The 14,844-nt window shown below is 40.5% G+C and overlaps 1 protein-coding gene across 2 annotated transcripts; it reads left to right on the forward strand.

Moving 5' to 3' along the window:
• The first annotated feature begins 3,831 nt into the window (after positions 1-3,831).
• Positions 3,832-14,180, forward strand: rgs7bpa (regulator of G protein signaling 7 binding protein a). Of its 2 annotated transcripts, XR_013201143.1 has the most exons (7): positions 3,922-4,496; positions 7,589-7,755; positions 9,553-9,683; positions 9,989-10,133; positions 10,476-10,546; positions 13,227-13,425; positions 13,851-13,988. XR_013201143.1 is itself a non-coding variant. In XM_077223886.1 (6 exons), exons 1-6 carry the CDS (start codon positions 4,356-4,358, stop codon positions 13,316-13,318), a joined length of 747 nt encoding a protein of 248 aa, XP_077080001.1. In that variant the 5' UTR covers positions 3,832-4,355; the 3' UTR covers positions 13,319-14,180. The 2 variants fall into 2 exon arrangements, 1 of the variants encoding a protein (XP_077080001.1); XM_077223886.1 differs by having other exon boundaries at positions 3,832-4,496; positions 13,227-14,180.
• The last annotated feature ends 664 nt before the right edge of the window (positions 14,181-14,844 follow it).

Genomic DNA, 14,844 nt, shown 5'->3' on the forward strand with positions numbered 1-14,844 from the left:
TAGATAGATAGATAGATAGATAGATAGATAGATAGATAGATAGATAGATAGATAGATAGATAGATATCCTGTAGTTGTGGTTCACGTTACTTGAAAACACTCACTTTTTTTGACAAAATAAAATACAGTCATACCTCAACCCTGCATTTTTAGACCTTTGTGTGCTTTAAAAACGTAAGTTGCTAACAAGTTTCTACATAAAAAATAAGAAAGGCTATAGAGACTACAAACCCATTATAAGTTCCCAAGGGAACCCACGGAGCATTAGGCTGCTGGGTCGGCCCTCAAACAGTTCTGTAAGACATAGATTAACAGTGAGGAGAGGAGAAGGACTGTGAGAATAGATCATAAAATGAGATCTGAGGGGAAAAGTTCATGACAGTGAATAAACTACTCAGCAAAGTAGATGTGAATTAAAGGACCTGAGAGTACTGGTGTATGGAAGAGCTGAGAAAGATGGGTCAAAAAAAGTAAACTAGATATTTACTGCTGAGCTTTGTACTGTAGTCTGCTATAGTTTTGCAAGGTAATGCAATGAAAAGTAAGGATATTCCTTCATGTTAACCCAGTGTGTGCTTTTTGACAATGATTGAACAAAAAAGGCTCCTATTGATTTTCAAACTAAACGTGACATAAAATATAGCAGACAGGATCTGATCTGAGAGACATCTTATGAGATAGATATGTAAAAAAATATAAAATGAGTCTGGGCTTTCTGAAAAAGAGTCTGGACCTTCTGAAATGCACATTGCATTGAGAGCATTAATGATTCACAGATAAATAAATTCACACATCCCACTCTTCACAGAACTGAACCATACAGCTCGTACGTTCTTCCCGAAGGAATACCTGTCTCGGAAGCAGAATTTCCAGAAAGCGAGCTGTGCAAAATGGCCTCTTCCGAGCTGCCGTAAACGGTTTCGCATTTTCGGAGGTAAAACCATGTCCACCGAATTCCACCATAAATAAACTCTGCAGATTCAGTTGTTATTCTTAATATGGTATAATGTTCATTCTAATAGTCATTGTGCTTTGTCTTGCGCTCTGTCTTTCTTCCTCTCTCCCACTCTTTATCTACATCTGTCTTACTTAGGCTTTCAAAGGCAGGCAAGTCCAATTGGCAGAGGGCAGTTCCCTCACGGGGGCTACAGACTTGATTCCTTCAACTTTGAGGATGATTCGCATGGCTGGCGATTTGACATGGACATGGTGATCATCTATATATACTCCGTCAACTGGGTCATTGGCTTCATTATCTTCTGCTTCTTCTGCTATTTTTTCTTCCTCTCTTTTTAAAGAGAAGGCACGAGAAGCTGTCTGCTGTGTTTCTGAACTCTTAGGACAATAGAGAGGTCGGCAAAAAAGGAATCGTACTGCAGGTGCTTCTGGACTATAGCCTGCGTGTAGGAAACGCCAACCGATCACAGAGAGCGAAATGAATCCATGCAGCTAAAATTCCAAAGCTTGATGATCTGTTTACCACAAAGATGATTAATGATTTTTGAGTTTGTGGTTTGCCTAACATCAGTTTGCTTTCAAACAGAATTCTGGCCAACTGTGTGCATATTTGCATGGATAATCACACGAGTGGACTCTACATTTCACTTCAAGTTGTACAAGACTGTAACCCTTGTTCCCCGAGAAGGGAACGAGACACTGCGTCGTCGTCGTGACGACACTATGGGGAATGCCCTTAGCGTAACGCATCTGAAGTATGAATGAAATCTGTCCAATCCTGATTGGTGCTGCGTCATGACGTAGTAGATGACGGTACAACCGGAAGATACAAAGGGACGCCGGCATACACACACATTAGCTCCTTTGCGATGAAGCAAGCGCTCTGCCCGTGATAGGTGTGGCGACGAGACGCAGTGTCTCGTTCCCTTCTCGGGGAACAAGCGTTACAGTCGTAACCCGAGACGTTCCCCTTCGAGGGAACTCACACTGCGTTGTTGTCGTGACGACACGATGGGGAACGTAATACCCATTATGCCACACCATAATCACGCCCGCCCTGGTGTGAAGCTGGGAGACCAGGCACACTTAGGACGCGAGCACTCTGGCGCCAGGCGTCAAGGGGAGTTGCAGACTGTAAAAACGTATGAAGGTGTGCGGGGTGGCCCACCCGGCCGCCTCGCAGATCTCCTGAATCGAGACGCCAGAAAGGAGGGCCACTGAGAAGGCCATGCTCCTGGTGGAATGCGCCCTCACGGCCATAGGTGAAGGCAAATTGCGCACCTGATAAGCCGTCTCTATAGCCTGGACAATCCAATTATTATTGTCTGTTTAGATGCAGGCAGCCCTTTCTTGGGTGAACCAAAGCACACCAACAACTGGTCTGACTTCCTCCACTGAGAAGACTTCTCCAAATAAACTCTTAGGGCTCTGACTGGGCAGAGCAGGTGAAGTCTCCCCTCTTCCGCCATCCCATGAGGTGGAGGATGGAAGGCCTGAAGAACCACTGACCGTGCCGCACTAGACGGCACCTTGGGCACATAGCCCGGCCTAGGATGTAAGATGGCCTTAACACCGCCAGGGGCAAACTCCAGGAAAGTTGGCGTTATAGCCAAGGCCTGGAGATCCCACACTGCAAGGCGCTAGAAGCTATCTGCTGTGTTTCTGAACTCTCAGGACAATAGAGAGGTCGGCAAAAAAGGAATCGTACTGCAGGTGCTTCTGGACTATAGCCTGCGTGTAGGAAACGCCAACCGATCACAGAGAGCGAAATGAATCCATGCAGCTAAAATTCCAAAGCTTGATGATCTGTTTACCACAAAGATGATTAATGATTTTTGAGTTTGTGGTTTGCCTAACATCTGTTTGCTTTCAAACAGAATTCTGGCCAACTGTGTGCAGCTTTGCATGGATAATCACACGAGTGGACTCTTCATTTCACTTCAAGTTGTATTCACTTGCTTTATATTTAGTGTGAATATGTTTGTGAAGGGTCTTCTCTTAAAGCTAATTTCCAAAGTGCAGTGCTCAGGTTTGTGAACTTAACTATCCATAACTGCCTGTCAGCTTCTAAACTATCCATAGAATATGCTGAGAATAATAATATCTAATTTAAAACTGTTCTTGTTTGTTTTTACAGTAATTCTCAAATGGCCATAAGGGTTCGTTGTGTGATCTCACTAAGGCTCAGTTTGTTGTCTTAGATAAGTAATTTGACCACTATTATGTCAAATAACAGACTTGCGATTCGAGATAACTTTTTTTCTTATTTGTTCCATTAAGTTTGCATTTGACTAAAGTAACTACTTTAATTTTCTGTTAGCATTCATTGTAATTGTCTCCTGGCCCCAGATACTTTCAGAGGAAAATGACTGATGTTATTATTATTTTATATTGAGGATATAGATTTTATATTCAAGTAATACTTTTACATGACATTAATTTTATGTAGGCTATTTACTTAAATTAAACACATTAAAAACAAAAACATATGAAGCAACAGAGAAATCTTTAATATTGTAAATCATTTCCTGCACTTAAATAAATATTTCATATTTCAAAGCAAGAGGTATACTATAATGCTTTGGAAGCTTTGTTCAGTCCTTGTTTTTAAGTCATGCTTATCTTTTTATATCAACCATCTGCAATACACACAAATTACATTAGAAAATCTTAAATGCAGTGGTTTCTCTATAGTGGTTTGGCAGAGAAAAACACAACAACAGGCTGCCATTATGTCTAATTGTGCTTCTAGCTTTTTACACAATTAGGATTTATTACAATAAACAGTAGCCTATGATTCAACCACTAATAGAACATTTCCTGATAACCAACCGTAAGTAGATACTTTACTTGTATGAATGTTTAATAAGACTCATTTGAGATGGGTGAATCTGAGTTGGTGAATCTGTTGCATTAGTATTCTCATCCTATGAGAGTGCAGTGTGTTCAACCACGTCATGCCTCAAGCAACTGCACCTATCAAGGTTAGAATAGCGCTCTTAGATCACCTTCTGCTACCTACTCTCAATAAACGCCATAGAGAGTGTATCATTTCAACTTGCGGCACATATTAGTCTATTTCAAATAGCGAGTATTGTCGCGGGGAGGTGTATTTCTTAGTTGAAGGGCTATACGGGGCATCAAGACATGTTTGCATCTGGTTCTTTGTTATCGCATTTCTCTCAGCTGAAGAAGACGAAACCCTGCAAGGACACTTCAGCTCTCTGCAGGAGTGAATGAAGGTGACTCGACTTCTGCATCGTGGCGATGCGGAGAGAATCCAGGAACAAGACACGGGCAGATCAATCGATTGAGTAATACATTTTTCCAAACGAGTGGCAGTATATTGATCAATCAGCGTTTTATATCAGGGCAGTTTCTTCACTTGATGTGTATGCATGAGTTCTGCACCGAATGGGCGCAAAAACCGCCCCAGAACTGCCGGGACCATTTTTCAGATCGGCAGTAAGCCCCCGTCCAGAGAGCCGGAGCGCCGGGAGAGCAGCGAAGCTCAGCGTGCCGTAGCGGACTGCAGAATGGTGCGTATGCCTGCGTCATGACCCACAGCATTATTTCGCTATGATTCCTTCTGATTGTTCAACCACCATTTCAAATTCACTCAGGGTTCCGCAGAAGTGCCAACATCCTAAATGTATAATGCGACACTAGGGACGTGAAATAAAAAATGAATGCTTTGGCTTTGAGGTTTAGTGACTTGTCCTATGGTGCGGCGGTAGTTCCAGCTTCCTTTTTCTAACTGATTTTCCAGAAATAACGTTTTATTTGACAGATTATGGCTTGGAGTGAGCGCTACTCTATTTTCGGCTAAAACTGCAGCACATTTGTAAAGCTCGTGTGTTGTGTTTGAGGAGTCTTTGCCCCGTTAACAGGCAGAAAGCTCGTGGCAAGCCGTTTTAACATTGACCATGCAGTTTTCTTGATTTTTTGACATTGAATTCTATGTCGATCTGTGGTGCAGATATCAACTGTTCGCTTATGACTAACGTGTCTTCCAATTGTTTATTAAGTGCTGGCATTATTTTAAATTGACTAACTATCCTGTATAGTTACTACTTCAGCTTTAGCCTACTTGTTGGAAGTGAATAATTGACATCTGAGCAAAAATATGCAAAATGTTTCCAAGAACAATGTAAATCACTTGTCACTTTTACTAGAGCACAGACTATAGATATACAAAGAAAACTGTGTACTCATATTACAATGAATGAGAGAAAGTGCTCACAATATGGTGGAATAAGTCCTTCTGAATAAAATAGGCTGGACTAGTCTGAAATATTTAAGCCTTTTTAATGCTATTTGAGCATAATATTTCTGGGATGGATGTGTCAGATTTCACTGGTGATTTCAAATATGAAATTTACTCATAAGCTTGTTGAACAGCTTTGGATAATTTGATATTTCCCCATTCAAAGTGTTAGGTGCTGTACTTGCATGACTGAAATAGCTGCCCAAGAGGCGTTTTAAAGATGGCCGCAGAGTGAAATTACTTGCCTTAAAGAGCCCCTATTATGCTATTTTAAAGTTTCCTAATGTTGTTTTGGAGTCTCCTACAACAGGTTTTAGTGCATCAAAGGTCAAAAAACTTTCATTTTCTCATAATATACATTTGCACATCACCACATTTTCAGTGATTCTCAAACGACCCATCAGATGAATCAATCTTTCTAAATCCCTCCTTTCTGCAAGCTACTCTGCTCTGATTGGCCAGACAGCTCAGTCTGTTGTGATTGGTCTACCGTGAAAGGCGTACCGTTAAAGGTTGAAAATAAAATGCCCATTGCCATACCCACTGTCCTGAGGCTTCCTACAACATAAACTAAACACAGTAAGAACAATGACGTTGATTTACCATATCAATCCGAGCGCGAGTCTGATGATGAAACATTGGAAGAACTAGTTATTCAACCCGAACCTCCCTCGCAAGGACGACTCGAGCAGGACGTTTCTCAGTGATACACTACTCAGTTTGAGGTACATTATGAGATTTTGCAACTGTAAGTCCTACCCATCAGCATTAACAAGTGCATGTCTATCAACAAACAGATTATTTTAATTGTACTTATTTATTTACTGAGTAATTTTCTAATTTATTGGGGTGAACATGTGGAAACTGCATCAATTACAGTGCATACATTAGCCGAGCTCTTGCATGAATTACTGATGTAACATAAACATTGGTATAACAAATCTTGCTCCGTGCTTAGCCTAATCTTTCCTCAAAGTAGTGAGAACGACAGACAAACTGCATTAATAGATACAGTTTTAGGTAATAGTGGCCCACAACTGATCAGCAGAAGTATTTCAGTAAGACAGTGTGTTGGCCAGTTAGCAGGAGACCCACACAATATAAAACTCAAAAGTAAGTATTTTGAACACCATCTTTCAAGAGCAAGCGGTTTGCGAACTCCGAGATTTGAGAAGTCGTCGTCTTTGAGAAGCAGACGATTCTAACGTTTTCATTGGTCATGTCAATCAATGTACTGATTGCCTACACCAAACACTGATCCCTAAATCTACCCGTCACTGTAACCTAAACCAATGAAATTCAGCTGCAGGGTGGGATTTCCACTGAAGTGGTTTGGGGGAAAAAAATCACGCTAATGTTTCGTCTTGACGTCACAACGAAGCGGCTTATGACTCATTTGAAAAACGATTCATTTCATTGACTCAAGAGTCGACTCTTACATTTGAAAGACAATAACTTTATATACGGCGCACTTTCAGATTTAAAACTTTGCATGATGTTTTCATTCACTTAGAGCTATGTTACAAACTACATGAAAAGTAATTTTTAAAAATCCATAATAGGGGCACTTTAAAGGGACTTTAGTCGTGAGTGAATGAGTGCTAGTTACTAATTGAATAGATACTAGTTAATATTTGAATAAGTAGCCTACTAATATTAAATGAATAATCACTAGTGAAATTAAATAAACATAGTAGTCATTACGGGATTATTTACAAGCAGTACTCGAAGTGGGCTGGTACGCACTTCTATATTTTAATCTGTAGCGTTCCCTCACTTCTTCTCTGAATGACCCGCCCTCAGAGGGCAATTTCAGCCGAGATTGAAGAATATAATTTTTTTCCACTTAGAGCACTGATTACAAGTAATTAAAATAAGCATTAGTAACATAAAAACATATACATTTGACAGACGCTTTTATCCAAAGCAACTTATATTGCATTTCAAGGTACGCATTTACATGTTTATCAGTTCTTACTTTCCCTGGGAATTGAACTCATGACTTTGGCGTTTTAAGCACCAACACTCTACTGTTTGAGCTACAGGAAAGGTATGTTAAATACCAGTTAAATGTTACAATGGCATAAATGTTAAAACTGCTTGCCATTGAACGCTTATCCTTTCTACCAAATATTGATAAAAATGGCATGAGCATGTCGCCTGAGGTGCTGCTTTCCACCAAATTGTCTGTTTTTGAGACATTCTCTGATCAAAATAAAAAAGTCTTGACAAGTTAGATACATGTCATTTTGTCAATGTTTAGTCATTTTATTTATCTGCTTCTTACATTTTCAAGGTTAAAATGGTTTTGTGAGCGCTATATTTTCTCAGTTTGTTTGCTTTTGTTTTTCTCTCTTCCATCAGGTTGTCCAGGAGTTCAATACACTTGTGGCCCTCTATAGGGAGTTGGTTATCTCTATTGGAGAGATTTCCACTGATTGTCCCTCTCTTCGTGCAGAAATGCACAAGACACGCACAAAAGGCTGTGAGATGGCACGGACCGCACATCAAAACCTTTCTGCAATATCAGGGTAAAACATATTTATGTACAATGTCATATTTTTATATACATTTATTCATTACATGTTAACATATTGCATTTTAATGTGAGAGGGTCAATGAGACATTTAGCTAAACTTTAGGTGCTTTACTTTTGTCTGAAATTAATATTTTGTTTTTGATTTACATTTTTTCTTCTTTTTTTATCAAACAGTAATTGGCATGCAGTACCCATGAGGACCCCCTAGGTGTCATGGACCCCCTTTTGAAAACCTCTAGTCATTATTAACTCATTACATCTTATAATCACGTGAGCTATTATAACATCATATAATATAAAATTATATTGTAGCTTGTTATTAATTATAAGTCTGAGCACTTCGCACAGCACCATTTAGTTAATAAATATAAACTATTTCTGCTGGCTCATCATGCAATATGTTTGGAGAGCAGGATAAATGATAATTAAGTTGGAAATGTTGCTTTCAACTGTGCTTCTATCATAAATCACAGGCCCGTAACATGGTTTTATATTAACACATTTAAATTTAACACAATAAATTGATACTACAGCTCTTGATTAGTCAACATTTATCCATATTATGGGGCTTTTTTTTGTGACAGCCTCCAAAAATGCTCTTTGACCGTGGATTTATTTTCATCTTGGATCATGATATCTTGCTCTTTGCATGAACATGGAGAGAAATTTCCCTCTACACATAATTTTACTTCTTTTATAGAAATTTTTTTGGTATTTAGATAGATTTAGTACTGTAGTGCGTTACAGTCAATATGACAATTTACCATAGAGAGGATTGAACAAAGAGCAAACGGTTTGCCTAATGGACATGCTACATGATTTATCTTATATGAGTTTGGTGCATCTCTCTGTTCCAGGTAATCCAAGAACAGGAAAATAAAGTATCCACCATGTTACAGCATTTCCCATGGGAATTACAGAGCAGAAATTACAGGCGTAGGATTCTGAGAAATGTGATTTTCTGAGAACTGTCACTGGCCACTGAGCTAATGTGTTTAGAGCTCTAGATTGTTTGTGCTTCCTTGTAAACATGCTGCTCAGAAATATTCAAACATCCAATGATGTTGCTGGGATCTTGAATATTGCCATGTTTTTAATTGGCTTCTTATTTGTGCATTAAATTTCATAAAGACAGTGTCATTTTAATTAGATCCATGGCACGACAAATTAATTTAAACTGTAGCAAAATTGGTGTTAGTGCTGGTAAGTTTGATTCAATTCTGTGAATCAGTTCTGTTTCCATTTCAATGAATCAATTCAAAATTCAATTTGCATTCGATTTGCCTCATCAGTGAGAAATTTTTACAGTAGTCTCCGCTTCACATTTTTAAAATATTTTTGTATTGTTACATCGGTGCATGCATATAAATGAAAACGATTAAATATAAATTTTCCTTGTGTTAATTTAGTTTTGAAGAACTGCCATGATTATTTTTACTGTATTTTACCTACTGTACATCTATTTGGCAACAATGACTGTTTAGTTGAAATGATTGTCTTTCAGATATTTTAAGCAGTTTTAGTGTAAATGATTAATACCAACATATTTAATATCGTTGAAAAACTGAAAAATTCCAAAATATTTGCTTTACCTATATAGCTCAGACCTGATATCATGTGTCTGAGACTCATGATTTATGTCAGTGGTCACTTGTTGTGGACTGTGATGTGTATGAATGCAAGGATACTGTATGTAACTTGTGAGAAATTAAACATGTTGAAAAGCGCGGGGGGCCAAAACTCTACAGAATCTAGATCTGAGATGCATTATTGATGCTTTTTTTCACAGCCCAGAAGATGGAGAAATACATCCGGAGATCTGCCGCCTCTTCATCCAGCTGCAGTGCTGTCTGGAAATGTACCTGACGGAGATGTTGAAGTCTGTATGTCTGCTGGGATCCCTGCAGCTCCACAGAAAAGGTAATGCTGTGAGGTCGCCCCTAGGCTCTCAGCAGGAAACCTCCACACCAGTCACAGGAAATTGACGTTGATGAAGCCTGGCTTGTCAAACTAAAGAACCTTCTAGTGGCTTAATGTTTGCAGGAGTTGATACTGCTAGTTTCTGTTCAGTTTCTATCTGATTTGAGCTTATAGGAAACCGAAAATATGGATGTTCTTGGAGCAGGTTGACTGTTGCCAAGGGGTCAAATTTTGACATGACATATTTTGACCATTTCTATTTCTCTACACAGTCTGCCAGTGATGTCTTAATGTATGTGTTCCAGGGAAACATTATGCAGGAGGTACTAAGGTAGACAGTAAGAAAGAGGACAGCTCTGACATTCCAATCTTGGAAGACACGTCCTCAACTCCAGCGGACTGTTCGCAGACATACGTCCTGGTGGCCACAGACATTGAGAACATTGAGAGGTGAATAGTCTGAGCTGCTTCACTGAAGGGCCGCTTCACACAGAACACGTTTTTCCATTCCACTGAGCTACTTTTGCATTGTCTTTCAATGTAAACACGTGCTAGATAGACATCTTTAACGGTTGTACTCACGTCTCACAACTTTCTAAAGACTTTCTTAAAACGTGACGCTCAAGTTAAAATAAGTTCAGCTTATCGCTCCACTGACCTGCGGCTGCATCGCCGCTGGTTCTTAACCACAAAAATGTGTTCTGTGTGAATAGCCCCTTAGAGGATATTTTTATCTCCGTTTTCTTCATCAATAACTGTTGGTGAATCTGAAATGGTTCCTTGATGTTCTAGGGACATGACAGAAATGAAAAATCTGCTAAGCAAACTCAGGGAGACAATGCCTTTACCACTGAAGAACCAAGGTAATATCTCAACACTTTCTCAGTGTCGGCTTCCATATTATTTTGGATAATATTGCAGATAAATTAATTAAAAACTTGGCCATCAAGCAACATCTTTCATCATCATCATCATCATCATCTTCTTCCGCTTATCCGGGCCCGGGTCGCAGAGGCAGCAGTCTAAGCAGAGATGCCCAGACCCTGGCATAGACTTTCCCGGGGAGGCTGAGAAGTGTGATCCCCCTGTAGTTGGAACACACCCTCCGGTCCCCCTTCTTGAAAAGAGGGACCACCAACCCCGGTCTGCCAGCCCAAAGGTACTGTCCCCGACAGCCACGCGATGTTGCAGAGGCGTGTCAGCTAAGACAGCCCCACATCATCCAGAGACTTGAGGTACTCAGGGCGGATCTCATCCACCCCCGGTGCCTTGCCACAGAGGAGCTTCTTGACTACCTCGGTGACTTCAGCTTGGGTAATGGACGAGTCCACCTCTGAGCTATCAGCCACTGCTTCCTCAATGGAAGACGTGTCGCTGGGATTGAGGAAAAATCCTCGAAGTATTCCTTCCACCGTCCGACGACATCCCCAGTTGAGGTCAACAGCTGCCCACCTCCACTGTAAACAGTGTTGGTAGGGCACTATTTCCCTCTCATGAGGCGCCGGACGGTTTGCCAGAATCTCTTCGAGGCCAACCGGTAGTCCTTCTCAATGGCCTTACCGAACTCCTCCCAGGCCCGATTTTTTGCCTCCACAACAACCCGGGCTGCAGTCCGCTTGGCCTGCCGGAACCCGTTAGCTGCTTCAGGAGTCCCACAAGCCAGCCAGGCCCGATAGGCTCCTTCTTCAGCTTGACGCCATCCCTTACTTCCGGTGTCCACCACCGGGTTTGGGGATTGCCGCCTCGACAGGCACCGGAGACCTTACGGCCACAGCTCCGAGTAGCCGCGTTGACAATGGAGGTGGAGAACATGGTCCACTCAGACTCAGTATCTCTCAGACTCCCTCGGGATCCGGTCGAAAGCTCCAGCGGAGGTGGAAGTTGAAGATCTCTCTGACGGGGGACTCTGCCAAATGTTCCCAACAGACCCTCACAGTACGTTTGGGTCTGCCGAGTCTGTCCAGCTTCCCGCCATCGGACCCAACTCACCACCAGGTGGTGATCAGTTGACAGCTCCGCCCCTCTCTTCACCCGAGTGTCCAAGACATACGGCCAGAGGTCGGATGAAACGACCACAAAGTCGATCATCGACCTACTGCCTAGGGTGTCCTGGTGCCACGTGCACTGATGGACACGCTTATGATTGAACATGGTGTTTGTTATGGACCAGCTGTAACTAGCACAGAACTCCAATAACAGAACACCGCTCAGATTCAGATCAGGGGGGTCATTCCTCCCAATCACACCCCTCCTGGTGTCACTGTCGCTGCCCACGTGGGCGTTGAAGTCCCCCAGTAGAACGATGGAGTCCCAAGTCGGAGCACTTTCCAGCACCCCTACCAGAGACTCCAAGAGGGCCGGGTACTCTGCATTGTCGTTCGGCCCGTAGGCACAAACGACAGTGAGAGACCTATCCCCGACCGGTAGGCGCAAGGAAGTGACCCCCTGGTTCACCGGAGTGAACTCCAAAACATCGAGTTCCTAAGCTCCAACCTAAGCTGGGGGGCTATAAGCAAACCCACACCAGCCCGCCGCCTCTCACCATGGGCAACTCCAGAGTGGTAAAGAGTCCATCCTCTCTGAAGGAGTGTGGTTTCAGAGCCCAAGCCGTGCATGGAGGTGATCCCAACTATCTCTAGTCGGTACCTCTCAACCTCACGCACAATCTCAGGCTTCTTCCCCGCCAGCATGGTGACTTTCCACATCCCTAAAGCTAGTTTCCGTGTCCAGGGATCGGGTTGTCGAGGCAACCTATGTTGTCCAGGGCTATATGCCCCTGGTAGGGTCTCCCAAGGCAACATCTTTCAACAAACAAAATCTTTCAACAATAGCAAGTCTCAAATTGTTCATCTATACTACTGTTTTTTTTTTTTTTGTGAAAGAAGAAGAGCCTTTTGCTCACAAAGGTTGCATTTATTTAATAAAAATATTTTTTTAAAATATATTTTAAAATGAAATTTATTTCTGTCATGGCAAAGCTGAACTTTCAGCATCATTTCTCCAGTCTTCAGTGTGACATGATCCTTCAGAAATCATTCTAATATGGCGATTTGGTGCTAAAGAAACATTTATTATTATTAATATTTTTGTTCAAACCGTGATACAGTACGTTTTATTCAGGATTGTTTGATGAATAGAACAGTGTTTAGTTAATATATAGCATTTTGTAACATTATAAATGTATTTACTATCACTTTTAATTTTATTAAGCATACTAGCTTCTTTCCCCCAAAAAGGCACTTACCCCAATCTTTTGAACAGTAATTTTAGAAGATTTGCAAAGCTATCTTTACTAAGGATAACCTTACTTAATAGGATTATTTGCCAGAAAATAATAATTATTGTGATGATACAGTGGATCCACAAAAAACACAATTGTTCCATTTTGTTTTTTCAATATTCGATATTCGATTTTTTTCGATATTCTGATTTTATTCCAAAATTAAATTTGCAGCTTAGATATTAGAGAGAATGTAAAACAGCAGACGATTCTTTAGGGATTGCTGTATTAATCTCTGTCTGTCTTTTCTTGTATTGATACAGATGACAGCAGTTTGTTGAATCTGACGCCATACCCGTTGGTCCGGCAGAGAAAGCGGCGTTTTTTTGGCCTCTGTTGCCTGGTGTCCAGCTAAAAGCTCTCTCCCAGAATCCAGTCACAAATGACTGCATTTCCTCACAATGTGTGACACTCACCAATCAACAGTACTACTGCCATTTCTCAAACCAGTGCTTTCTTTTGGTGAGTTCTGTCCAATTTCCTACTGCTATGAGAATAAATAGTAATATCTGTGTAACATCAGTAGTCATATAATATTTGATCAGTACAAGAGATTTTAATTATTAAATGAACATTTGTCTACATTATGCTTAGTAAAGAAAATGGTTTGTAATATGACTACAGCTATGCTTATCCATACGATTCATATGCTGTGCTTTTTGTCAAGACAGGTGTTGTAATGAGGCGTTCAAGAGTGCTAATTAGAGCAAAGGTTATGATGTTTAACATTTACGATGCTTATTTTTTTAAATACTGCACAACATGAGTGAATGTGGTATCTGTTGTTTCTTTCGATCTGCTTTTTTTTGCTGTTACAATATTTTTACTACAGTATTATTTAGTCTTCCATAAACCGAAATCCTGTAACTTTTTTCTTTTTGTTTCAGCCTTTAGGAGTATAAAATACCTGAAGAAGCCTTTGTAAATAAAGAATATATCTATAAATGGACATTCTAGAGATGTACATACACAATGTAAACCTAGCGCGCTGAATTATTTTTCAAAACTGTGATTCCTTTAAAGAGATTGTCAGTAAAGGATGGCGTGTCCGTCCATCTGGTGTGATATAAGTCCAGATTGGAGGGGCTCAGCATGGGTCTTGCTTATTAATAACAGTTCTAAATGTGTCAGGCATGGTGAAGATACTGTAGTGTTTATGAAAAGGCACAGTGTCGTTTTACATTGGTAATAAACCTTTTTTTAATGATTTAACAAAACTGTAACTTTGTGTGTCATTTACATTTCCTTTTATTCAACATATAATATACCATAATGAGTTAAGAAAAGATTCAGAAATCAAATCAGTGGAATAATAAAAGTCATTATGAATTTAATTTTCCCTCTTTTCAGAGAAACTGTTGCCATGATGTTATCCACAATTCTCCGAACAATCTTGTGACAGGTCACAGGCTCTTATTTCAACGCACAAACAATGCCTCATTAAAATATCACTTTTGAATCTCAGTTAGTTAGAGGTAATTGGATTTGTTTGCATATTAATAGGGAGGCTGTGAAATTCACACCTGGCAGCAGTGCCTACCCTTTTACTTTCTCAGAGCAATGCGAAAGCAGTCATGGAGGATGCAAAACAACAACAACAAAAAAAATCGTTACAAGAATAGACATGGTTTTCAGGTTAATTATTTGGCTACAATGCCTTTGCTGGACAAGCTGTTGGCGGGAATCTGGGTTGTCAGGAGTTTGGCAGGACGCTGTTCTAAGCCCAGTAGAAGTGCAGAACAGTCGGTTTAAATTGTGCGAGTAATGTTTTTTTTGATAAAACTTTACAATAAGCTTCATTAGTTACTATCAGTTAACATGAACTAAGAATGAACAATACTTCCTCAGCATTTATTAATTTTAGTTAATATTTATTTCAAC

The sequence above is a fragment of the Siphateles boraxobius genome, unplaced genomic scaffold (genome assembly GCF_051911475.1).
Source record: "Siphateles boraxobius isolate OS27281-9 unplaced genomic scaffold, OSU_SipBor_1 9, whole genome shotgun sequence".
NCBI lineage: Eukaryota > Metazoa > Chordata > Actinopteri > Cypriniformes > Leuciscidae > Siphateles > Siphateles boraxobius.